We start from the raw sequence: 27,412 nt of genomic DNA, 5'->3' as shown, positions 1-27,412 counted from the left end.
CCACTTAATATGCCTATTGTCTACATCAACATCACTTGGCAGAATGATCAAACAAAAAATCTGATTAAGAAGAGCCATCAAGTTATGCATGGAAAATTAGATTATGGCATCAGCATGAAGGTCACTGCAAACATGCTGACCAGGAAATCACTTCAAAGTTAACTACAGTAAATGTGGCTTGGACCTGTTGCTTGAAAAGTATGTATTTTCTATTTATGTTACATATCCACTTTTTTAATGTTTACACTCCAGAATCCAGGGTGAAAGTGCAGAGAGGTGACAAACCATAACATGCATGTCTAATCTGGCAAAGAAATGAATCCCCCTGTACATTAGGAAAGAGGCTTAGGAAATGACTGCCACTTCATCCTGACTATTAATACATACAGCTACACATATGTAAAAGCAAGAGTAGAAAACTAAAGCAACAGTCCATGAGAATATGAGCAGTTAGAATAAAAGGTCACTGAAATAAATAAGCATAATAATCTTACACTACAGACATGCATAACATCTTAGCACAAAATCGTAACGTCTCAGAAAGGTAATGTTTCTATTTTCTGTACCAGTAAGGAGTACCAATGCATGTGACAAACACCTGTGACTTCAGATGTATCTTACGTCCTAAAAGCAGGCAAGAGTTTGACAGAGTATTAGGATACAGTAAAAACAATTGAAAAAGGTGTTATAATGGCAAAACCAAAGTAATACGCTGACTGTGCTGGGAAGCAGAGGGAACGTACATCCAAGCATAATCCAAAGTAAGGTCAGCGGCAGTCTAAAGAATAAGGTGGTTATTATACCTTCACTAGCAAGCAATGCTAGTGTTTGCACCAAGCAAACAATTCCAACCCTTTTAGATGCTATTAGCACCTCCTGTGGTTGCCACCACAACGCTGAGCCCAAGGCAGAAGTCAGTTATTTCATATTTTTAAAATAAAAGCATCAGGAAACTAGACAGCAATCACATTTTTACATTACATCGTCCTTCAGTTTAAGACTAAAAATAGCATTTACACCTCTGGTGAAAAAAACCCAATTTAATAAAAATTTAGTTAAATTTCTCACTGACAAGCTGAAATACATGACAGCATTCAGGAGTGCTGCACCATTGATGCCCTCCATCTGGGAAGTTCAGGGCCACCTTCTGCTCCAGTGAGAGCCCCAAACCTCATCTCACACTGAGAAAATGGTGTAATTCAGCCTCTTGGTTTTAGTCAACACTAAATTTCAGTCTAGTAAAACCTAGCAATAGCTGCTGCAAGACCAACCCTAACTCTTCATGAAAAGTGATTTTAAAATGTTTTCATCTGTAAAACATCAAAGCCCTAGCTCACGGGGCAGACCCTACTATTAGGTGATAGCTCAGGACAAGGTGGAGGGACCCCATACCCTAAAATGCCTACACCTCAACAGCAGCAACAGCATCTTCCCTCAGTCCGTGCAGTGCTGGCTGAGTGACTCACGCAGATTGAAGCAGGGTCCCCTCCTGTCGCCAGCTCTTCTGTGGATGCAGCTCCTCTAGAGAAGCTGTTGAGCCACCAGAGAGGTTCTTTCTGGGACTGGGGATTTCCCCCGGGTGCCTGCTGCTCTTCTTGCACCCTCACCAACAGGTCCACCCCCTGCTCCTCCTCCGTGTCTGACAGTTCATGCAGCTCACAGCATTTGACAGGGCTTTTTCCCTCTCCAGAGAGCTGGTTAACCCTTTCCTTGGAACAACATTAAATGCCAATTTTTCCATCTAAGGAATCCCGGTGCCTTTGCTCCCAATGCTACTTCCCTGAGTTCACCTGAGAACAGCAGTAAACACATCCTCCATGTCTGTCCCTGATGCTTTCTGCCTCAGCGTTCCCTGCTAGACAGCTGTTTCAAAAATACCCCTTACAAGTAATAAAATGACCTTTCAACATCATCTGTGCCATTACTCTTCCTTCATGATAAGCATTATTTTCCATCTCTCTAAAGTTGCTAGTATAAGACCAGTTTACAAAGTTATAATAATTTACCATACAATCTTCAGCTATGTAAAGGTTATTGCCACAGAAAATTATCTAGTTCAGGCTTCCATCAGTGTTTAAAAAAATGACTACTTAAGCCTGCAAATTGAAATAAAACATCTAATTAGGAATCCTCCGATTAATCATTATTCTTTGCCATCTTGGACCTTGCTTTGATAAATGAGTCTTAGGAGTCCTACGAAGTCTTAATTGCCAATATTCCAGATGGCTAAGAGTTGTACACAGAGTTTCTCTGGGTATACGGAGCAATGGAAGACATCTATATTATTTGTGGCTCTAAAGGCATACACACATACCCATGTCGTCTTAGCATCAGTTAATCGTGATGGCAGCTCCACAAACAAGTGAGGCATGCTGCTCATGCAACACCTGTCCAAGGCAGCAGGTAACACACCCTACACTTCTCATGAAAACCACTCAAGATCTAGGATTACAAGATCAAATCACATCCAGGAGATGAGACCCCAGAGCCTAAAATTAGAAGAAACTCCTGTTGTCACCACGTGAAGGTTTAGAGCCCAGGGAGGTATCTCCTAAACTACATAGATGGCATTTAGAGCACATCTGAAGGACTACATACCTAAATGAAGCCAGCAAGTCGTCGTGCCTAACAACATAAACTTTTCCTTGAAGGGGAGGAGTGAATGGAATAACAATGTGATAAAGCACTGTGGAATGATGATGTGGAACAAGCAGCCATCCTCATAAGGATTCAGACAAGCAACTCCACTAAGCCATCAAACCTATTTCACTCTTTTAGAAGATGTAGCACGCATTTCCAGCCAGCGCATAGTGCAGAGCAGAATGCCCTGCAGTCAGTAACACAGCAGACTTATCTCTGCACATACTCCCTTCACTAAAGCCCTACAGGGAGCTGCTCCGACTGTAGCAGTTAAGTTATCTGCACTGCTAAGCAGCCTCGGTTGCCTTTTTCTTTAATTATTTCCTAGTAGATATGGGTTCACAGGAACACCCTAGGAAGAGCTAAACTACTAGAAACCAGGGTTGTGGTTCATCAGGAAAGATTCAGCTCTACCAAGCTACAGATGTCAGCTTGCAACAGTTTACACAAACATGGGATAAAGCTACTTTTCCCCTCTTCATGTGTGTCCTCCTGCTTTCAGAAAGTCATGGCATCTCTCTCATTTCCAGCAGGGACATCCTCCTGTGTCTTGTGACACTGACTTCAACTTTCAAACACAGACACCTGAATTGTTTGCATGCTCCCTCTCCCACCAGCTTAGCATTGTCACAGCTGGTTAGCACAGCAATATACAACAAGAGCACCAACTTCCCAGCATCCCGGTCTTCAGTGGTGGGAAAAGACAGATACTGAACAATACAGACTATACCTATAAAAATTAAATTGCACATAAACACATCATTTGGCACATGCAAGTGTTTGGGTATCCAATGAAACTATCTCTATATCCAGTGCACACTGCATCTTTCGGTGATTCTAGAGGGCCAAACCACACAGCTCACTTCTGTCTTTTGTAGCAACCAGATGGAAAGTAGTACCTGGGAAAATCTTTGAAAAACCAGCCTTCTTAACATGATCTACACTGAAAAAACCTCCTGTAACCCTTGGTTTCACTTAACCAAGCAGAACAGAATATAACCATAGCTGCCAAAGCCTTTGGCAAGCCTCATTTCTCTGCAGTTAGTGATTTGCAATCTGATAGCATCTTACAGACTGAGGAGTTTTTTCAGGAGTTTGCAGTACAGCTCATGTGGACAAATACATTTATCACCTGGGGGTGAGAATGTTGGAGAGGGTATTTTAATCAGTGTATACATTATTTTAGACTGACTTCTCCAGCCTAACCTCACCTGCAAATGTTGCAAACCCATTTCCATGGTTCCTATCTGGGGATAGGAACTTGGACTTTGCAGAGTTCCAAAATGCAGAAATAAAGCTCCTCTGGCTGACTCCCAAACTAAACATTGATATCTTTCCCCTTCTATATCTTCAGATAGTTTGTTACACATACAAACAGAGAATCTGTGCTGGAAGCGTGAATCAAGCATCCTTCACCATATAAGTAAGTATTTAGGCTGTAACCTAAAAGTCCTTTTAGCTTTGTGGGAAACTTGATCAAGTCTGAAAAGTCCCCATTTAGGCAGCAAGACTAAAGATTTTTGCCCGCTCATTCTTCCCAAGTTCTATGTATTTTTGGCTGATGGAGACAAATTCAGTAACAAAGATTACTGAAAATATTTTATGCAGCTGCAGTACAGTCAAACACCATCCAACCGTGGAATTGCAAGCTTACAAATAGACCTACAGTAGGTTTGTGTAACCCAGAACTCAGATACCTCAACTTCTACAACATACTATACATTCAACAGTACTGACACCTCATCAAAATACGTTTTAAACTTTCAAATTACAAAATCCCAATGCAAATTAAGAACATTTACTCACACAGGTTACTTTCCGGTAAATTTGAGCAGCATTCTGGCATTCTGAGTAAGGGTATTCTGAGGTAGCCATTTCTAACATGCACATTCCAAAAGCATAGACATCCACAGATTCATCATAGTGTTCCTCATACATTTCCGGGGCCATAAATTCTGGTGTACCTAACACAGACACGCACAAAAAGAATGTAAATTTTTGATAAAGGCTAAATGGCTTTAACCATAATCTTTTTTGCCTCTAAGAAGTATGACCATTAGAGCTGTGTAAGGGTGCATGCAAGATTATTTTGGAAGAGGGAAATAACTAGAATAAGCTCAAGCACCCTCCAGGGAAGAAACCCAAGGTCACACACTTACATATCCATGGCTCAACTGGTAATACAAGGGAGAAGATGGGGGTGGGGAAAAAAAAGAAAAAGTATCAAAATTTCAAGAATTAACAAGAGAATGAGGTATGGCACATTGCCCAACCATACTGGAAGCCATGAAATGGTTTCTTTTTTTCTGGGTGAAGAGAGAATGTCTACAGGCTTCTGGAAGTGAAAAAGGAGAAAATAACCAAAAAACTTTTCTCGTCCAGAGATACATAGCAACAACCCAGCAGACAGACAATGCTTTGAAAGAAAGTGGTATCACAAATCACCTACCAAGTCACGCACAAAACATTAAACATAATTCTGTCACCGGTTTAGTGGGATAAATCAACGAGGCTACTCACAGAACAAGGTCCTACTCAACAGGGATTAGGGTGTCAGAAATCTGATGCAACTGGATAAATATTAAGTTAAGCACTGTACTTATTGCTTCATAATGGGAATTTGCAGCTTTATGACAAGTGGCAACTTACAATGCCTGCAACGTTTGCACAGCAAAGTACTCTGAAAAAGTGTGGTCTTAAAAAGCAAAAGGGAAAAAAATTAACAGTTCCTGGAATAAATTACCTAAGTGTATCTTGTAATGTAATTTATGCTTAGGAGTCAAGACTAATTTATTTCCTTTATACATTTAGAAACGATGAAGGAAGATATCAATGTAGTTGTGTATTGTGGGAGAGGACCAGCAAGCCAGTGAGAGGTCTCGGAGTACATGAAGGACATGCCAAACTCTGCCCATCCAGCCCAGCAGAAGCCACCACCTCAGCACCCACCCCAGAGCCCCGCAGCAGCCTGATGGGTCCATTAGTTTTTTGTTATGACATTTCTACTTCAGCAGCAAAAGCACAACTCTAACATACACTGGGAAAAAATAGTTCTCATATGTTTGGGGACTTGATGTAAGGTTGTTTTTTTTTTTTTAATGGCAACATAAATGATGTCTCTCAAAATTAGGGTCCATTAGTAAAACCTCTGCTTTTGTACGTTTTCTGAAGTAGGCTTGGCCTAACTTCTAAAACCTCAGCACAAGCATTTCTGTAAAATTCATTTTGCAAAATTTGGGAACTGTCTCTCCCCTTGTTTATGTTCCTTCTGCCTCAAAGACACAATTCCTTCAGCCTTTGTAAATCAAGCAGAGTCATCTTGTGAAAGCTTAAGGTTTTACTCCCAGCTGTCACATAGGCCATGGCTGCTGCTCTGAAATGGTTAACAACTGCCATAGAGAATGTTTTTTGGAGCTGCTACCTTGTTTTAGAAGGAACAAGATTCAGAGGCAGGAGTGAATCTCATGAATTATGGAGCATTTAAAGCAAATCTGAAAAAAGCAATAGCAATAGTCTAAGAAGCAAATTAAATTCTTGACACCATTTCAAAATAGCATGAAAATTACATTCCCCCCCCCCACCCCCTGCCTTGGGGGTGGGAAGGAATACATACAAGTATCCTTAAACAAAACAGACCACCTAAATGTAAAGCCACTCAGCATCTATTCAACTCCTCTTGGCAGAAGGAGTTTTGCCCTGGCTCAGCTCCCTGCAGAGATACATTGCAAGGTCAGATGAGCATCAGTGATGGCATGAATGCAGCAAGGGAAAAATTGGACCTCAGCCATGCTGACTTCATTCAGGTCAGACCTATGTAAAATTGCAGCTACTAATATTCTTTTAAAGATATTACATCTACAGACTGGGCAGAATTACTCATCTCAGTGTTTCCAAGCCCTCCTAATTCCTTCCTTGGAGCAGCACTACTCATGAAAAAGATAAGCTTGGTTATATTCCCAAAATGAATGCAACCTGCCACCCTTTTCAGTAGTGAATTCCATTATGTCCCATGGACAATTGTTATTGCAAAAAAACTACGTGAAGAAATACTGACCCTAACCATAAAAAAAAAGGCCAGCAATTATTACATGTTAAAACCAGAGAAACCTAACGGATATAAACCAACATGATTTCACTAAAATCAACAAGGTTAAGCAGACCCTCAGTAGCCAAGCACATATCCAAAATTTCTATCATTTTGGCTTCAACAATACTGGGCTCCCTAAGCATTAAGGTTGATTCTTTTGTACAAATAATTGTAAAGATTATAATCTCTGAAAATTTGAGACGCTTAATTATTTAAGCAACTACTGCTTGAAAGATGGGATGCTATCTTCCTATATAGTAAGGGAACAGTAGTTGTCATTATCAGTTCGCTAACACTAATTACCTAGAATCTAATGTCCATTTATATTGTAAGCGGAAATACAGCTATGTGCATGATAACTTCCCTTACTTCCAGCAACATTTCTCAGGAATTTGCAGCTTCCTGGAACCATCACCTACAGATCTGAACAAGGGAGATTTGCTACAGAAGCTTGCAAAACATAAATTGCCTGAGAACTCAGGAAAACTTTATATTTACACAGAAAACATGAAATTTAACTTTTGTCCTTCTACAGCCATTCATAAAACATCCTCCCAGTTCAGGCAAAACCAAGTTCTAACACTCCTCATGTGGGCACTACCTAAGGGCCTCAACTATTGCATATCCTAGTGGAAAATTCTTTTAACTTTGTACCTACTGATTTTTAATAAATTGCAGATTATGTTTCAGCAGAACCCTGACAGGACAGTATCAAGGCAGGGACAAGCTCTGCAGCTGCCTGCGGAAGCAGTTTGTTTTGCTGATGCCCCAGTAAACGGGGATAAGGTGTTCCAGCCAGACCAGCTCCCCTATGACCTCTCTGCAAAGGAGAGAAACCCAGCTCTGCAGGGCAATACTGCCTCTCTCCTTCAGCAAAAGTAACCATCCTTATCCCAGCATCACTGGAAGCAGAAGAATTCCCGGGGGCTTTCACAAGCTTTTGCAACACTACCCGGTTAGGGAGAGATCAGGACATCCTTCCTCTTCCCTCTCCTCCCTCAGCAGGCACTGAGCCTGTTCTCAGGCAGATGATGCACACAAGCTGCTGAGAACCCTTGTTGCTCCTTTTGAAGGAGAGAGGGGAAGGATTTTTGGATACCAAGTAATATTTCAGTTAAACAAGAAAAAAGTGTTTTACCAGTGTAATACAGAAGGAAGGAGAAGAGGAAGTCATGATACCATCTCCTGATGGAGATTTTTATAGTGGTATAAAGGTCACAAACCCACTTTAATCTCTACTACCAACCTACAAGTTAAAAAAAACACTAATGCAAAATGCAAAAGAAATATTAAAGAGACAACCACCATACCAACAGAAGGAAGCCAAGGAGAACAGGGGGATTACCTATTACACTTTTGGCAAACGAAGCTCTCTTGAGGGTTGCCAGACCCAAGTCTCCTATTTTCACAGATCCAGTTGGTCCAGTAATAAAAATATTGTCACATTTTAAGTCTCTGTGAATTATTGGTGGAGTTCTTGTGTGCAAGAAAAGAAGACCCTTCAGGATTTGCCGGCACCAACTACGCAGGACTTTTGGTTTCATCACTTTAAATCTCTTCAGATACCTAGAGCACAAACATACTCAGAAGTGGTTATAAGAAAATGAAGTGTTATTAGAGATTCTAGCGACTTTGACAGCTGAAACCCCATTCTGGATAAAAGCCCCTTATTAGATGCCAGAATAGCAGCTCAGAAATACCACAAAATTAAAAGAAAGATCTTTTCAAAGAAGGAATTAGAGCATTCATTTTTAGGGAGGAAGATAATAAGCATTTTTGGTGCAAACAGAACCAAATATCTGCAAATCTAATAGTACAGCAATTCACTTAATTCAGAAAACAGCTTCATAATATGTTTCATATATTCAAATCAGAAGAATACTGAAGTTTAATGTTAACCACAAGACTTGGACCTCTGCACCATGATCTACATTTTTCCATTTACTTAAAACACTGATTGGAAGAGTACGTTTCAGAAAAATTTAAAACCTGCTAATGCACTGGCACAGTAGCACACTGGATATATGCAGTGATGAGTACTGCTCCCATTGGGGCTGAAAATCTGTTCCAAAATTCACTGCCAAATGTTTTATATCAACCTTAACAGGACTGTCAGTACCAAAAGCTATTAGTTAATATTGTTTAGTAGGTAACCTAGAGCACCTTCTGCTTCAAAAAGAGATTCTACCATTCAAGTGCTGTTCTATCTGAATTTTCTAACAAAACATGCAAATACAAGCACAAAAGCAATCACCCTGACAAATGAATATGTCACAGGCAGAAGATGAAACACACCAGAGAACAGCTTCTAGCTGCATAACTGAAACAGGAGAGCAGGAAAAGAGACGGAGGCCAGAATTCTTCCTGTCAAATCAATGCAGTTCAAACACAGGGACAAATGACAGACACCAGGACAGATCCATTTTTTTTCTTTTAACTGGAGAAGCCTTTTTTCAGAATATGAAAGTAGGATTTTTCTAAAAATTTCCATCACTATTGTTAGCCTCCTAACCAGGAGTGCAGTACTTACGTCTTCAGTGTTCCAGAGGTCATCAATTCAGTAACCAGCACGATACACCTTTTGCCTTTTACACAGGATTCCCAGAAGTCATAAAATCTCACAATGTTTGGATGCTGTAGACCTTTCAACATTTCTGCTTCCTCTTTAAATCTCTGCCTCTCTACTTTTGTGAGTTTTCTGTCCTATAACATAAAATAAGACGCTATTAGTAGTGAACGTACAAAAATAAAATAAAGGCACTGCATTGCTAGGGTATTCAGAATTTTAGGTTTGTTTTATGCTTGTATCAAGAATAATTATAAAATCTTTTATGTAAGAGATAAGCAGCATGAACTAGTATGAACTAGTACGAACTTCCCTTAAATTCAGTGTCAAGAAGACAACGACTTGCCTCTGAACAAAGAGATGTCTGTGCTACGCTATGCTACATGACAGCATTAATATTTCAGGCAACATAAGCACACCCATGGCTTGATGGATCAACACACAGCTATTTACTTCTTGTTTTGGTTTTGTGAGGCTCATTATCTGAGAGATTAACACACACAAGATTTCACTTCCAGGTATGAATGTCCTCCCAGCTAACTTGCTGCTGTCTTTTACAGCTGTGACTGCTTATCACCTTCCCTGACAGCTTCTGCAAAGCTATGGCAGTGACCAGCAGGTGAGGTCCCTCAGTAACCACACTGGGCTGTACAGCCCATCCCATTTCTCCACAGACGAATTAAAACAACACCCCTCTCCAAGAAACCAATCATTATTTTTTCTATGTTTGCTGTTCTGCCTAATTTTACAGACTTCTCTTTAAAGTTGACAAAGGAAGGATTTAAAGCTGTCCTTCAGCCTTTCCTGTAAGCTGCACATTGGCCACATGGAAACACTTATTCTTTTAGATCAGAAATGTGAGGAATGTCATGTTCTACTACTCTGGTTTTCCTAGAGCAATTTAGGAGCATTCACAATAAACTCCAGGCTGTCAAGTGACCCTGCAAGGAACACACAGAGCCTGTCTCCTCCTCCCCACAAGTCAGCAGAAGCCTACTGGGCTGCCCAGACCTCACTAGCAACATGGAGTCCCTACAACAAGAACGTTGTATCCTCTTTCAACAATGTAAAAGAGTAAAATAGGACTTTCACTGAAGAACACACCGTCATCATCTGGTTTGTCTCACTTGGATGGTTGGCTGGGCTGGGAGAACTTCCCTATGCTGCCCTAGAAATGACACTTTTTTGTTCTTTAAAAGGCACAATTGTGCAACTGTTCTTACTTGCAGAAGCAAAGGATCACAAATCACAAAGTTTAAGTAGTTCATATTTTAGCCTCAGGCATTTTCCTTTCCTTAGGCATGTTTATAAGAGCATATATGTAGTGAATTAAATTGGCACCCAGCTGATTTGTAACCGAAATGCAGAGGGATCAGGCCACTGCCATTTTGATAGCCTGCCCTCATCTGTGATTGCAAAGAACCCAATACAGGAATGCAAATTTCTGAGGTTACAAGCAAGTCAGCTTTACACAGAGACTTCACGAGAGTAAAACCTGGGTTGAAATGATGATTCTTTGGCTCTTCTTGGACAGCAGAAAACCTCCTTCCCCAGCAGTATGCATGTGTTGGGGAAGCATTTCCATTTTACACTGTGGCTACTGAGGAGGTTCTCCGTTTTCTTTATATTTTATGGAGCAGCATCAGAGTTAACATTGCCCCAAGCAACAGCAGCCATCTGGGCTGGCACAGTGGGGTGCCCTTTGGCGACCGATGCCCAGATCCCCAGGGGCAGCCAGGAGCACCCCACGCCCAGCAGTGCTGCCAAGCAGCAGCATGCTGAATGCCAACAGCTGAGAGCAAGGCAGTATTTCTGCTGCTGTGTACCAACTGCATTTTTTGTAAGTTTAAGAAAAATAAAATAAAGGCAGGCTGTCTAATGAGCCAGGACAGAAGAGCCTGAGAATTGCTTTCAAATCCATCACTTCTTCCCCTACTGCTGAGTTTCCTCTTAATTTAAACCCTGTAGAATAAGTCAGACACACTACTATAGAGGAAAAGGAGCAAGTCCTTGCATGAGACAGGAAGAGCAGAGAGTAGGCTAGCAGAGAAAGGAAAAGGCAGTGACACAGATCCAGCAGTTTTTTAAAAACCTCCTAATTAAAAAAAAAAAGTAATACCATACCCTTTGACTCTCATTTCCAGATTTCTGAGTACTGTGAGAAATTTTCCACTGCTACTTTAACGGTAACTTTTAAAAATATCCTTCTGACATTGTAGACAAACAAATTCTGTATATTCTACATATTATGGGCTCCAGATCATTTGGGCTGCTGTCTGAATTCAAAGTATTAAGAGAGCAAGCTGGGCAACTGCAACAAAATGATTCTGGAAATCAAATGTGTGTTTTTTCTACAATGACAGTAGAAAGAATCTGGATTCTTTTTTCCCCATCAGAATGATAGCTAAGCTTCTTTCTCAGGAAAACACCTGGGTCCACTCAAGAGGAGAGGCAAGGGCAGGGAAGAGGTACAGGCAGGGCTTTGGGCAGAGCAGCTGCCCTCACATGCTGTGTTCCCCACCATGGGAGGGGTCTCCGGTGCTGTAAGGACTCAATCTTTTCTAAATTCCTCTAGGCTTATCCTGACACAAGAGTCATTGGCCAAAGCGTAAGCTGTTACTGAAGGGGCTCAACAGTTGAACTGTTTTTTACTCTGAAGTAGCAAAACCACCCATTTAACTACGTGACTCACTCAGGGTTTAATCCAAACCCAAAAAACCTTCACTGGGGTCAGAGACACTTATTCCCCATCATATAATACACACAAGGCAAAACACCCTTATGCTGAAGGTAAGGGTGTAAGTCTGAGACAACCTTAGGACGTGAAATTTTAAGATAGGGAACAGGATTCTTTGGAAAGGTCATGCCAAAGAAACCTCATCCACTCATCTGGATTTAAGGCATCACTTTGCATAACCCAAATTTTGATAAATTTGGGGGAATGGCACAAGTTTCCAGATTCGCCCAAGGAGTGAGCCTTCAGCCATCACGCCATCTGCAGCAGATGTTTACAACATTGTACAGCTGAACAAGGAGGCCTTGTTCACAATGGCCTGCTCCTCCATAGCTCCACAAGTGCAACAGCAACATCACACCAAGTTGACAACCAAGCTCATTACTCAGCCTGCTCCACTGCATTCATGGTAATACTGCTATTCTAAGATTCCTCAAGACACGAGACTTGAAAGTTGGAAAATGTTTTTCTCAACATGATCCAGGAGATATCAATATTCATTTGCAGATATCTACACACTTCCTCTCCATTTAAGGCATTCATACTTCTTGGCTCTTTCCCTCCTCAGTAGGACACAATGTCTTGGCTCAGGAGGCAACATTGTAATTCCATTTCAAATAATTGAAAGCTTCTCAAGCCTACTACTTAGCACCAAGATTTCTAAAATAAACTTCAACCTTCAAACGTCCATAGCAATCACACTGAGCTGGTTCAAGTTTTCCAGACAAACTGAAATTAAACAGAACCAAGCAAGAAGCAAGGCAGCTGCTCAGTTTGTGTTACTACTAAGAAAGAATCTGTAAATTTAACTTGTTTCTCCATCCTAATAAACTGTGAAGAATCATCAGCTTAAAAGGCTTCAGTACAGATTTTGTTAGCGGCACAGCTGGAATCAGAGCACCAGAGGGAATGGACATAGTAACAACGAGCTTTCCCACCCTCAGAGCTTTAGATGTACCAGTTCTGCAAATACATACACAACGCAAACACATCAACTGCCTGTTATTTTACTGTGATGCCATATCTGGAATCATGCCCACCAGCAACAAAAGCAGTAAGACATACAAAACACGAGCTGACAGGACATTGCATCCACTGCCATGCAGGCTATAAAGCAGACTGGTTAAAGAAGGCATTCCCCAGTGCAGGCACACTGATCTGTGGTTGGCTGCCCTAACCCTGTGTTGAGAATTTGACATTTAATTATTACAGCTACTCTGGGCTCCTGCGGTTAAGTGCTTACAGAGTCTTCTGCCAGAATAAACTACAACAGCAAGCACTCATGGTGCATCTTGGGCACAGCATCACCAGTCACACAGACACCATCCAGTCACACATACAACCTGGCTGGCTTATGGCTCCATGATTTCACCTGCCACATAGATAAACAAGCATTAAATGCGTTGGGGTTATACAATGTATCCTTCACTATGAAGCACTGTCCAACACACAGATATTAAACAAGTAGTAAGTAGAGGTTATAAATTGTAAGCTACCTTTTCTTCATTAATTTTCACAGCTTTCCAGCTGCAAATCAGATTAGAACTGCATAGCCAGTTTTAAGCATTAAACCACTGAAAGTTATTTGCTTCTTTTGGAAGGAAGAAATAATTCCCAATTAGTACTTTATAGCCTCACTCCTGGTAAATTACACACCTATTCAGAGAGACTGGAGTAAAATGATGTTTGCAGCAGGAAGCTATGTTAAAGCAAATTTCCTACCTGTAAATCATATATCTGGTAATCTAACATGCATATGCTCTCTGCTTCTCCCTACTCGTTGCAGGCAGGGCAAATAAATACCTCTTTTTGTTAATATAAAATTTATCCCTTCATTAAGTTCCTTAGTGGGGAACAACAGCAAAGACTGGAATTAATAAGTAAATGTGTTAACAAATGAAAGGGAAGCTTGAGAATTAAATTTCTGGAATGACACCCAAATTAAGAGCAGGAACATGTTCAGTTAGTCATCCCCAAGCATAATTTCTTCCAGGTTGTAACATATGGGCTCTGACTAAAACTTTGAAAGTTATACAAGCAAGAAACTGGCTTTCTCCTGAATCTTCAGAAGATTTCTAAGAAAGTTTAACAGAGGTGGTTTCTTGCCTACTTATTTGTGAGGGTCTAACAGATACGGGAATAAACTACATTCTCACCCCACGAGGAATGGGGATTAGATAAAAGAAATAAAAATAAGACCACACACAAAAAAATTATTTTTTACATAGCAATGCCCATAACTATGTAACAGCAAGGTTTGAAACACAGCTGTTACCAGACTAGAAAGTTGTGCTGCTTTGCAGTTTCACTGTGTTTAAGTTCCTCCTTTTAAAGTCTTGAATTTTCAGTAACATTAAAAAAATTAAACTACTTCAAACACTATAAGTAGCAATGACTGAAGAATAAACTCACACTTACTAGTGAGCAAGCCCAGGCCACAGTACTGCTGATTTCAGACAGCCAAAGTTTTCCTGTCTCACCCTGAAAAGACTCTTTGCTATTTTCAGAGATCCCTCACCAGCCCTGACAGGTTCAAGCTGACCACTGCATGCCTTATAGCCTTGCTAAACACTTCTGAAAACCCCCTCTGCTCTTACCCGCACATTTGTATGAGCATGTCTCCTTCCCTGGCATACAACTTGGGTATCTTATCTAGACTTCTTAGCCTAAGGACTTCTACTTCTGGGTCCAGCTAGCCTATAAATACTGTTTGTTTGGTTTTTTACTGCTTAAACTCACATAGCTGTATTTACTGATGGTTATTTAATTTTGCCTAACAACAAAGTCCTCATTTTAGAACAGATTAAGATCTCTGGTGAAGCAAGAAGGAGCAGCAGGTCAGCAAATGAGGGAAGGGTTAACGTCTGTCATGCAGAAGCTATAACATTTCTTACCTATATTAGTGATGAAGAAAAGGAAACTGAAGAGGCACTTCTGACACAGGAACAGAAATCAAGTATCTAAATCAGCAGAATGAACATCTGTTTAAATCATTACATTTTCACATCTGCATGCCAAATCTGTACATTTGCTCATGTACTGCAACTACTCTTCTCAGTTATCACCTTGAGATACAAAATCAACAGTGGAACCAGTTGACAGCTTTCTCCTATGTAGCTGTCTATAGGTTTATTGTGTATTTATGAACAGAAGTGCAGTTCTAGTCTGCCCTGCAGTCACAAATTTGATAATGAGATATCCAGCTTCGTGGGAACAGACAGCAGCCTTCCCAGCCATCCTGCAGTGTAAGCCAAGAACTTGCTTTGCTCTGACAATGAACTTAGGATGCATTAGCTGGCACCTGCATATGACTATTAATTCATTAAATTCTGTATTGTCAGTACTGCCTCTTCAGGGAAACGTCATAATTCTGCAAAAGTTTTCAAATTTTAAAAATTCAAAGGCCTTCAGAAATAAAGATGAACAATGACACATTTTAGAAGAGGAAAAAATAAAAACAACTTTTGTATTTAAAGCAAAAGCTTCGCTTATTTAGCACAATCACCTTTTGCATTTCACATTAAGACTTGTCTAATTCACTGTCAAAAGGAATCTAGCATTCTCCCAAAGACGTAACTGGGAGCAAAAGCAGGCTCAAACATGTAGTAGTTGGGACTGTGAAGAGCTCAAGATGTTACTGAAGTAGCTGTTCTCTTATCAGGTCTATGCCTTTACTATTATTATGCCTACACTATAGATTTTTAATAGCATTCAGGACATTTTATTCCCACACCCTGTACATTCAATTATAAGCACATATCAATTAAAGCAATTCTAAAGGAGAAAATCCCCTTTCTGTGAACAAACAGCAGATGCCATTAGACAACTTGCAAATCAGGAAAAAAAATTTACAGCTTCATCATATATCAGCATTCAGCCAACATTCTTCTTCATTAAGTCACCCTTGGTGAAGTTACAGCCTGCTGTATTAGTGAAGCACAGTGACATTTCCCAGTGGTAACTCATTTTCCAAATGCATAAAAGGCAGCCCTTGCCCTCAAGGATGCTCATAATTCCATGAACAGGAGTTACAGAACAGGCTGAGATTTACTCATTTGCCTGAGTCATTGCTACAAACCTACAGAAAATTAGGGCCTGAACGGCCCAGATCTTTACGGCTAAATCTGGCACTGTAGAAAAGGCTGAGCTTGCATTTTTGCTGTATACAAGTACAGCTTGCTACTTATAAAATTGTTTAAGGGACATGTCAAAGTCTTACAGCAGAGGAATTGAGATTCACGTCTCCTACTGAAAAACTCACCCTGCAAGGTGCAGAAGGAAGGAGAATTGACATCTCAAATCACAGATCTCAACACAAGAGCCATGAGAACACTTTAAAAACCCAACACCATGAGCAGAGACCGTGTTTTACAGATTAAAACCTCCCAACACAACTACACTACAATAGCCTATGGTTAAAATAGTTCTTGTCACAAGCAACTGAATTAATTGCAGGTAGCACCCCATTAACTCTGAATTACCAGTGCTTCACAGGTTCCACGTAAGCTTGTAATTTTAGATGAAATACCAGAAACCATTCAGACTTGCTTCACAAAATGGCTTTTTCAAAGAAAACTGAAATCAATATGTGAACAAAACCTGGACAAACACTGTGACAATGGATCACCTCTGCTCACACAGGAAAAAAAAAACATACCACCAAAAAAACATTTTAGGCACATCATGGGAATTTGGGATTTTGGCATTTTCTAGAATTGACTTCTGAACCTAGTGTTCATTAAAGTTTATGCAACAGTTTGTGCTGTTTTTAAACAGCATTTTGCTTTACCTGCTTCATGGCATCTATAGACAGTATTTGGGCATGTAATATGTCTAACACTGAGGCATAACATCTCAAATGGATGAAGCAAAATGCCTATGTGCCTGTGATCCTGGTCCTGTGTCCCACCCGCAACAGGCTCCTACTTCTGTCTTCATTGCTAAGGGGTTTGGAAGAGCCTGACTTGCAGCCTGGAAGGCTCAGAAAGAAGATGCAAGTACCCCCAGGTACAATGGCTGATGCCTTGCAATTTTAATCACTGTAGTTATAAATTATCCTTGTTTCGGTGCTGGACTCATCTATACCATGCAGCTAGACAGAGGAGGCAGCTCCAGCCATTCCTCAGAGGCTCAGTTGTTCTGGCCTGGGCCACAGCAGGAGTGGAAACACATTTCAGTACTGCTGCCTAAAACATCTTCAGAGAGCTGAAAACATGTGGAGGGAAGAGAGGAGATACGGCTGCCCTCAGAGAGCTGGAATTTCCCAGTATAACACAGGTATAACATGACGGATAAAACCTGTCTCTGGACCAGTACAGTGGCAGGGCATTTGCATGCAGACAGAAGCCATCCGATTTTTTTCTTCTTTCAGCTTCTCTCCTGACTCTAAGGCAATTTCCAGATTAACTTATTTTATGGGTATGAAATCCCCTTCAGTTTCTTTGCTGTGTGCTTGCTAAGTAGCAATATTGTCTTTCCTAGAAAAGAGGGGGTGCCATTCCTCACCCTCCAAGGACACGCAGCCAGAGGAGCACTGCCACCTTTCTCAGCCTTCCAAGATAAACTGAAAATGTTGCTATTTACGCCACATTAACATTCACTGTGTAAATGTTAACATTCATTTGGCTGCCAAAATTAACCCAGCACGAAGAATAAGCAGAATGAGGCAAGTTTTATTTAGCTTTGCCCTGCGAATTTAATACGAGTGTGTCTCGCATAGCGTTCAATCCTGCCTTTCTAACAGGCAAATTTCATTTTCATCTCATTATTGCTACCATTTCCCATCCTGCTATAACCTAGCAATTCCATACTTCAGTTTGTAAAACACATTTAAAGTGAAACATTCTTACCAGTGAATTAACTATAATCCACCAGTAATGTTAAGTAGAGAATAGGATGCTCAGTTACAGTCAAACGTTCACAGATAGTAAAACAGTTTCACTGTAAACTCAGTGCAGCCGCATAACATGTACCTTTTGGCATTGTGTTTTGAATGGTAAAATCTGTCAAAATGGTAAATGTGCTAAGACCCAACAGAAATGTTTGCATGGCTTTACACTTTCAGTAAAATGCTTTGTAAACTATTAAAATTTTCTTAGCAGTAGTAGCAAAGCTAAGCACTAGCTAAACCAGATTCATTTCTATCTACTGACACCTTATAAGTGGAAGAACATAAATGTGACATTTACATAATCATTTTAAAATATTTGTGAAAGCATATTTCATCTTAGTGAAATGCTAATATAGAAGTGTTGCTTAAAACAAACCATTCCCTTTGGAACTTTCATTTAAGCAGAAATGGAATAACAGGAAATATATTATCATGTTTGTAATGGAGATCATTCAAGTCAGAACACCTATTTTTTGCTTCCAAAATTAAGCCCTTGAACTGTGTTGGAGTTGCTACTCAGTGACAGGTTAGGCAGCCTTACCAATCCTAGAAGATACCCACTGAACAGGTCTTCAGACTTAGTCTCTAATTACAGACTAAGTCTATTTATTTTAGGGAACTACCTCAAAAGTTTTTCATATTATTAAAATAACCAAACAAAAAAAAAAAACACAAAACACCAAGACTCCCCACAAACCAGACAGCTGGACTGACAACCATTTAACAGCTCTGCCTGTGGCACGCTGTAGAAAGAAGTATTTTTAGAATTCTTCAAATCATGATTCTTACACAGCAATAAACGCACTTTTAATTTGATCACTCTTCAAAAAAACTACCTTGTGTCACATAATGGCAGACTTAAAGCCATTTCTTACTTGTTCGTGTCCATCCAATGCAGCATAATACTTTAAGACCTTAAAACACATCAGCAAAGCAGAGCTGAGCTCAGGAGAGCACCAAGAATATCAGGAGGTCACAGAACGGCAGGGGTTGGAAAGGACCTCTGCAGATCATCTCGTCCAACCCCCCTGCTTGAGCATGTACACCTAGAGCAGGAGGCACAGGAACGCATCCAAGCAGGTTTTTAATATCTCCAGGGAAGGAGACCACACAACCTCCGGGCAGCCTGTTCCACTGCTCTGTCACCCTCACAGTAAAGAAGTTTTTTCTCACACTTAAGTGGAACTGCCTGTCTTCCAACTCATGCCCATTGCCCCTTGTCCAAAGGGCAAGGTCTGAGGTCCAAGGTCCCTTCGGTCTCACTGGCTGGGGCTGCAGCAGCTGCCCCAAGCTCTCCGTGCGGAACAACTTGTACCTTCTGTCTCCTTTATCTCCCCAATGCAGCATTTAGCTGGACATATTTTCTTCCCAGAGAAGAGCTGTCTTGGTGCACAAGCCAGGTGAGCAAGGAAAACTTGCCTATACAGCCTTCAATATAAGTTCATCATCTCAACTTGTCATGTCTTTGCTTTCACAAAACAAGTAAGACTGAACAAGTGCATGTGCGTCTATGTACATACATCCTGAACTTAATTACAGAATCGTAGAATCGTTATGGTTGGAAAAGACCTCTAGGATCATCAAGTCCAACTGCCAACCCAACACCACCATGCCTGCTAAATCATGTCCTGAAGTGCCACATCTACACATTTTTTGAACACCTCCAGGGATGGTGACTCCACCACCATCTCTCCTGGCAGCCTGTTCCAACGCCTGACCACTCTTTCAGTGAAGAAGTTTTTCCTAATATCCAACCTAAACCTCCCTTGATGGAGCTTGAAGACATTTCCTCTTGTCCTATCGCTACTAACTTGGGAGAACAGACCAACACCCACCTCACTAAAACCTCCTTTCAGGTAGTTTTAAAGAGTGATAAGGTCTCCCTTCAGCCTCCTCTTCTCCAGACTAAACAACCCCAGGTCCCTCAGCCACTCCTCATAAGACTTGTTCTCCAGATCCTTCACCAGCTTTGTTGCCCTTCTCTGGACATGCTCCAGCAACTTGATGTCCTTCTTGTACTGAGTGGCATAATAATTATATATATATTATAATTATATTGAGGGGAAGGAATGTAAGACAGCTAGACAACAGAAAAGTGATGGGTCTTTGCACAGACCTTAATTTGAACTCTAATAGTGGCTTAATGGATTCCTGGAGAAAAACTTTTCCAGTTCTTCCCTCACACTGTGGCCTGCTGAGCCACCTACACTTAGTCATTTAATTCTTCTGTGCCCACATTGCACACCTCTAGGACACAAAAAAGTGGTAAGGAGTTCCTCAGTACACCCTGGAGATCCATGGATAAGCAGCACCATATCCAGCAGTATCATGAACTCCTCCTAACTTGCTTCTGTTCTTTGCTAGGGACATTTTGTAGAAGTTCATTGGAAAAGAATACAGGAAATCAGTCCTTTAATTTGACTTGGTCTTTCTGTTAAAAAACAAAACCAAAACAAACAAAGCACACACCCTTGCAGAGGGCCATAGTATTGCAAATACCCAACTTAAACTCCTACACCTGGAAAGCCAAGAGTCTCAGAGGCCTTGGAGCTTCCACAGGAACACTTTGCTCTCATTACAGCCCTGCTCCACAGCACACAGCACCCGAGACAGGACCAACTACTTGTTGCTGTTGCTGGAAATAAGATTCAAAATAAGGTATGTGAGAAAGATACAGCACAGAGATGAAGGAAAAAGCCAATAGGCCATCTTTTCTGCTCTAACAACTCAGAAACTGGAAACAAGCATTCCCTGTAAGCATGCCTGCGAAACTCCTGGAAAGTAGGGACAGAGACCTTTCACTGCCACAATGACACTTTGCAGATTGGGGTATCCCAGCTCCTGAACACTTACACAGTAATTTAACTAGAATTTGGAAATATCTTACTTGGGAACCTTTTTAAATGCTGAAAAGAGCTGCCACTTGTTGCGCATTCCTACCACCATTTGACAACCTGTTAGAAAACACTCAAAGGCAAACTTCACTCCTGGCCAGGATACATTAATCAGTTTACCTTAACAGTTAAGAATTAAGCAGAAAACAACACATTTGTAACAAAATATTTCCTTTTTCTTTCTTTTCCCTCCTGCAAAGTGTGACATTCTTTAGCCCTGCCCAAAAGCATAACACAAGCTTGTCAGCTAAAACATACTAGCAGCTAAAAATTTAGCTTCCCATCCCTTAAACAGCAAAGCATGAAACGATAACATCAACGTAGGTTTATGAGAAACAGATCTTGGCCACCTTCCAATGAGATTATATGTTTGGGTTGATAAAGATAATAGCATTGACATCATAAACTCAGATTTCTGCAATGCATTTGCTTCACATTAAGAAAGGACAAGAATGAAACAGAAAATATCCATTTACATACATTGATTAAAAATTGGGTTAAACAATCAGTCACAAAATACGTTACACAAAAATACATGTCCTTGATTTTTCAAGAGGTTCTGCAGAGCTTAGATTTTGTTCTAACAGTGTGATTTGTATTTTTATAAAGAACTGTGAAAACAGCCCATTGTTACTAACAAATTTTACACTGTGAAAACAATCAGGAGAGTGTTGAAGCATAAAGATGACAGGTCACAGAGACAGATGCTTGTGTAAGCTGGGTGCAAGCAGTCTAACAATGCTTGACTGACAGGAAGTTGTGTAACTGACCAGAGGCAGATCAGCCAGTGCAGGGGCTGGAGAGCCAGCCTTGCCAAACAGTGATTCTAAACAAGACCTAGGGAGGCCAGGACAGCCAAGCACAGCCTGCCGGGCAGCAGTAATGCAAGGCTGGAGCAGGAGTGTGAAGCAAGAAGAGTCTGCTGTCTTTTGATGCAGAAAGTGCAAAGCACACTTTTCAACATGCCCCTCCAGTTTTAAGGATGGGCCATGAGAATAGCTAAAGAGTTGGGCTGTACTGTCCATGACTCAGGAGTTCAGTCTGCACAATTTACCTGAGACAGGGTAAGGGATTGAGAGATTCATCCAAGAAACTTATGAACCAAGGTGCATAGGAGATTGGATTAGATGATTGCAGTGGTACTTTCTGACCTGAAGTCTGTGACATAGTTATAAGACACAAGCCCTTGGCTAAGGTCCCAGAATACCAATTTGAATGCTAGTTATCAAATGCAAACAAGATAGTTCAACTCCTGGCTAGACAGGACCTATGAAAACATGAAGTCAGCAGTACCAAATCTAAACAAATGTGAGTGATGCTTAGTGATAGGAGCTCCTGCAACCCACCATGATGAGTTTGAAAACTGGAGAAAAAAAAACCACAACCAAAACAAAAACCATATCTTGCACTGGCAGATTCACAACTGGTGGCCATAGATATTTTTCTTACTAATAAGCATGTTCAGTCCCCTTGATGACAACTATTTAATAAACTCTCTAGCCTACAGAAGTATGGATTTTTATAACGTGAGGCAAGGAATGTTCCCTATACTATATTTAACAAACATCAGATGTTCAGAGACTCTACAGAAAGCAATATTAATCAGAAAATTGAGGACAACACACTATATATAATTTTATGAAAGATTTCAATAACAGAATCATAGAATAGTTTGGGTTGGAGGGGACACTTAAAGGCCATCTAGTTCAACCCCCCCTGCAATGAGCAGGGCCATCTGCAACTACATCAGGTTGCTCAGAGCCCCATCCAACCTGACCGTCAATGTTTCCAGGGATGGGACAGCTACCACTTCCCGGGGCAACCTGTGCCAGCATTTCACCACTCTCAGCGTAAAAAACATCTTTCTTATATCTACTCTGAATCTACCCTCTTTTAGTTTAAAACCACTACACCTTGCCCTGTTGCAACAGGCCCTCCTAAAAACTCTCCCCATCTTTCTTACAAGCCCCCTGCAAGTATCAAGAGGCTGCAAGGAGGTCTCCCCGCAGCCTTCTCTTCAGTTGGGCTGAACAACCCAACTCCCTCAGCCTTTCCTCATAGGAGAGGTGTTCCAGCCCTCTGATCACTTTTGTGGCCCTCCTCTGGACCCGCTCCAACAGGTCCATGCCTTCCCTGTGCTGAGGGCTCCAGAGCTGGACACAGTACTCCAAGTGGGGTCTCACCAGAGCAGAACAGAGGGGCAGAATCACCTCCCTCCACCTGTTGCCCATGCTTCTTTTGATGCAGCCCAGGACAACGTTGGCTTAAGAATACTTAGACGACTTTTAAATGGGAATATTAGGTTATAAAAAAGAATGTCCTGGTAGTTTGGGCTTCACACTCAGACAGATACTGTCGACAGACATTATTTGCCAAACAAGTTTTGTTGTGTGTTTGATCATGTATTATTTCCTACATCCATAAAACCCAATACCAGTTAGAAAAATATACAGAAACCTTCCTCTCTGTTCTCTCTCTCTCCCCCCCAAAATGCTATGCAAACAGGAGAAAATGCAAAAGCCAGCTTCACTTTATAAAATCCCTTAAGAAGGGGGTTTATAAAGATATTCTTGGCTATCTTGCACACACTAATCATGTGTACCTATGCAAAACATTAAAATTCTGCTCAATTTGGCTAGTGTTTGACTTCAAGTATACTAACAAGGTACTACAGAACTGAAGAACCCACACACAGAGAAGTAACCCAACAGAAGTGTTTGCCCTTCTCTATTAATTTCAGTAAATAAGGCTAAAATCTCCTTGAACAAAACAAAGAAAACCCAATAGTGCATACAAATATAATATTAATTTGAGTGACATCACCTGGTTTGATTGTTTGGGGCTGTTTCGGTTTGGGGGTTTTTTTTAAAGACAAATTGTATTGCCTACAAAGCTTAGGATTGGAGATCCATTTGGTTCAATGCACACTAAACAAAATGGTTCTGTATTCAGTAGATGAATAATATTGCTGCTAAACACTTTCAGTAAGGACATATAAAGACTATACTTTTTTTTCCCCGAAGATGGACCTCTTTGCTTAGTAAAAGTTAACTGCCTTTAAAACACAAAATACAGCATAGTGAAAATTTGACCAGAAGTTAGGAAAAATGACCTGGGAATTCTGCCTAGTTTTCATATGATTTTAAAACTTTTATAAGTAGACTTTAAACTTTCCAAAACTCAGGTATTTCATCTCTCCTCAGATATTTTCCTAGTAATAAAGATCAATATGCCCTTTTAAGGTTGTAAACACCAGCCTCTGAAGTCCCTCTAGCTTGCATAGCGTGAAAGTTTTTTCCTAGTATGAAACAAGAGCTTAATTATTAGTGAAAGAGCATCAGCAATTCAAGTAAGACATTTTTCAGTCACCAGCAGTAATGGACATTCACCATAAAGAATGTAAATCCTGGAACTGTGTTTCCCACAGTCCCCAGGATAAGTGACAGGTGAGTACACAGAAGGGCTTAATCAGTCAAAAAGTTACTGTTCAATCGTGGGGAAAATGGTACTCAATGGGGAAAATGAAAGCACAGATGTCTGCAGAGTAGACTAAAAAAAAAAAAGAATGCAATATTTAATCACATATCACAGGACATTACTAGTAATTGCCATACCCTGAGGCACAGAGATGTTTTCGGATATATTCTTGCAGGAAAATATTCAAGACCATTACCAAAATTAAAAGCAAAACAGATACCCTCAAATTATTCTATTTACTCTTTCTCAGTAAAATCATTGTTTCTATATAGCACCAATTTTATAACACTTATTCAGCTTTGGCTTTCCCCACCGCTCAGCCTTAGTTTGGCTGGCACCAGACAGCCTCACCCTCCACTAATGCAGCATCACCCCTCATTGTCTCAGACCCTGGAGCTACCATGACCATGTGGAAGAGCAGGTCATAAACAGTTACAGATGCAGTAAAACGCAGCTTAGTCTGAGGATGGCAAATTGCCACCAAGAAGAATTTTCTGGCTTCCTGGGGAAATCAAAGAAAGTGGTGAAGTATGTGTTTTGCATGAAATGCTTTTGCTCAGAATTTCTGAAGCAATACAGTCTCTCTGCTGTGAGGCAGTACTAAGAAGAAATTTCAGAGTCTCTGCATGTGCATTTATGTGTCTCAACTATAATGTTTTCATCCCTTTAAATGAAATATTAAAGATCCCACTTCATGTTTGAATTAATTCTTTTATAGTTTATTTCTTTATACATTTTCTATAGAGATTTCAGCAAAACCTGAACTAAGGCAAGGTATAGCAGAGAGGATGAATGAATTTAAATTGATGAGTTTAATTCAATCTGTAGTATGACCAGAAATGTCACCAATTCTTGCCCAATAACTTGTCCAATTCCTCCCAAACCCTCCCAACATCTCTTTTTTGTATAATTGCATAGCAAATTCAGGTAAGACACCATGATAAAGAGCACAAATCAGGCATGAAAATACCTCAAAAGCTTACATAAGAGGGCATGGGTGTCTTTAATGTGCCAATGAGCTTTAAAATCCAAGGCCATGCACTCATTCATAATTGACTGTACACAAGTTCAAAGCATATGCCACAGTTTCAGTCCATGCAAATGAAGTCAGAAACAGCACTTTGCACTTGTATTTTCAGCTCATGCTGATGTGTACGCTACGGTGAGAGGTACAAAAAAGTTCAGAAAACATATGAAAATAAAAATCACTGTGCAACTTGGCAGCTCTCTGTCAATGAGCTTCACTTATGAAAGCTGCGAAGGATTTCTGAGCCTTCATACTACTTTCCAAATGAAAGCTTTATCATAAATACCATGCAGTGCATTAGAGTTCATTTCTCAGCCACACCAGGACCACAAAGTGTTTTACAGATGCTAACTTTGCCAGGTCACAATTTTGCAGGTAGAAATCACAGCCAGTCTGAACTCATTCAGGCTGTCCTTTTCTGCAAGATTTCTATATAGGACTATCCACATACACACGGTGCAGCTCGCAAGAGCCCACTCTGCAAGCCTGGTCACCCAGAACATGCTGGAATTATCGGGCACGTACAGCCTGACTAACACACACCCACTTGAAAGTTAGTCTGAACAGAGACTGGCCACTTGCCTCAGATCCCTGGACATTGTGCCGTCAAGCCCTCTATTTTCTAAACAAAAATTCATAGACTGAGAAAGGGGAGATACCCAAGAAAGCCTGGGCAACGAACAGCTCTACTTGTCTTGCAGGAAAGCATACAGGAGCTGTTTTCTTCCTTCTCGTGGTAACCATACCTCCAAGCTCTCAACCCTATAAATCATTACCCTGTTAGCATGCCAGGCAGCACCAGATTGGACATATGATGCTTATCTGACTTGTTAACACCATCTGCCTTCGTGTGTGAAGGAACAGTTCAAGTCACATAGACGCTGCATTACTCTCCAGAAGAGTACTAGTGGAAGTGATTAATGCCATTATTAAATATTGTTCATGTTCTGCTAACAAAAACCCAAGGACCCATTTTTGTTTAAGAAAACACTGTCAGGGTCCATTGGTTTAATTTTATCCTGAAACAGGAACATATGGAAAATCATCCCACAGGGATCGGTGGTGTTCTCCTAAACAGATGTTATCACCATAGGAAACATTTAGAAGGAAAACAGGTGTGATGGATGAGATGGCTGACAAACAAACCTTTGCCACAACAGGAACACCATTTCCATTCAATTCTTGCACTACATCAAGGCTTTAGAAGAAAAGCAATCATAGACCTTTGACAGACAGGGAGAAGGGCAAATGCACACTCATTTTTTATCCTTACAGAAACAATGCTGTGTGTTAAAATAATGCCTAGTGAAAGCAGCAATAATCTTTCCAATAAAGTGTTATTATTTCACAAAAAAATAATTCAACATAAGGATTCTACAGTAACCGATTTAGAGCTGATTTACCACTACAACAAATCAGATTAGTTTCTCTTTGTTTATTACTACTCTTTCTCTTAACCAACCCTAAGTTAATAACCAATGATTTCTTCTAGTCTGCTTGGTTGCTTCACTAAATATGCTCCCAGCCAGTAACAGGAGACCTGCTCTCAAGAGATGAGGCTTTGTGGAAACCCACTCATTAACCTCAGTGTTTCAGCCTCAGCCAAAAATTACACATTAATACTTCATTGCTTTTGAGATTGAAGCATTGTGTTTTTTCTCTACTATGACAAAAACTCACCACGTATGTTCTGACAGTATAGGCACTAGCTCTAAATTTTCAGATTACCCTGAGCAGAATCTAGCAAGACACTTGATACACACAATCCTCAGGAAGATTGTGTCCTTACAAACAGCGATCTTGGCAAATGCTCACAGACACAGCATTTCTAGAAAGTATCAGGAAAAGGCTTCTTCATTCTGCAGATTTGCCATATGATGTGCAGTTACCCTTTCAAATTAAGTCATAGAAACACTGACTTAAAACATTTTTCCAACCCTGTCATTTAAAAGAAAAAAAAGGAAAAAGAATCAACACAAGTAGGCTATTTAAAACAAAATCAGAAAGACAGCAGGAAATACCAACATCTACAGGGAACACTTCCACAGCCATAAAAATGAAGCCTAGTAAAGTTAAGGATGACAAAATTAGTTCACA

General features: G+C 40.5%; 1 protein-coding gene across 8 annotated transcripts in view; it reads right to left on the bottom strand.

The window, feature by feature from the left end:
• The window catches only part of WNK2 (WNK lysine deficient protein kinase 2), a 124,777-nt gene that overhangs the window by 68,298 nt on the left and 29,067 nt on the right, over nucleotides 1-27,412 (bottom strand). For all 8 annotated transcript variants that reach the window (XM_064454276.1, XM_064454270.1, XM_064454274.1 and 5 more), the window contains exons 3-5: nucleotides 9,258-9,430; nucleotides 8,073-8,293; nucleotides 4,447-4,604 (exon numbers count right to left, since the gene is read on the bottom strand). In XM_064454276.1, the coding sequence (XP_064310346.1) occupies nucleotides 4,447-4,604; nucleotides 8,073-8,293; nucleotides 9,258-9,430 (552 nt within the window). The remainder of the gene's footprint in view (nucleotides 1-4,446; nucleotides 4,605-8,072; nucleotides 8,294-9,257; nucleotides 9,431-27,412) is intronic.

This window comes from Phalacrocorax carbo, chromosome 6 (assembly GCF_963921805.1).
Source record: "Phalacrocorax carbo chromosome 6, bPhaCar2.1, whole genome shotgun sequence".
NCBI classification, from domain to species: Eukaryota; Metazoa; Chordata; class Aves; order Suliformes; family Phalacrocoracidae; genus Phalacrocorax; species Phalacrocorax carbo.
This window is presented reverse-complemented; position numbering and strand designations above follow the sequence as displayed.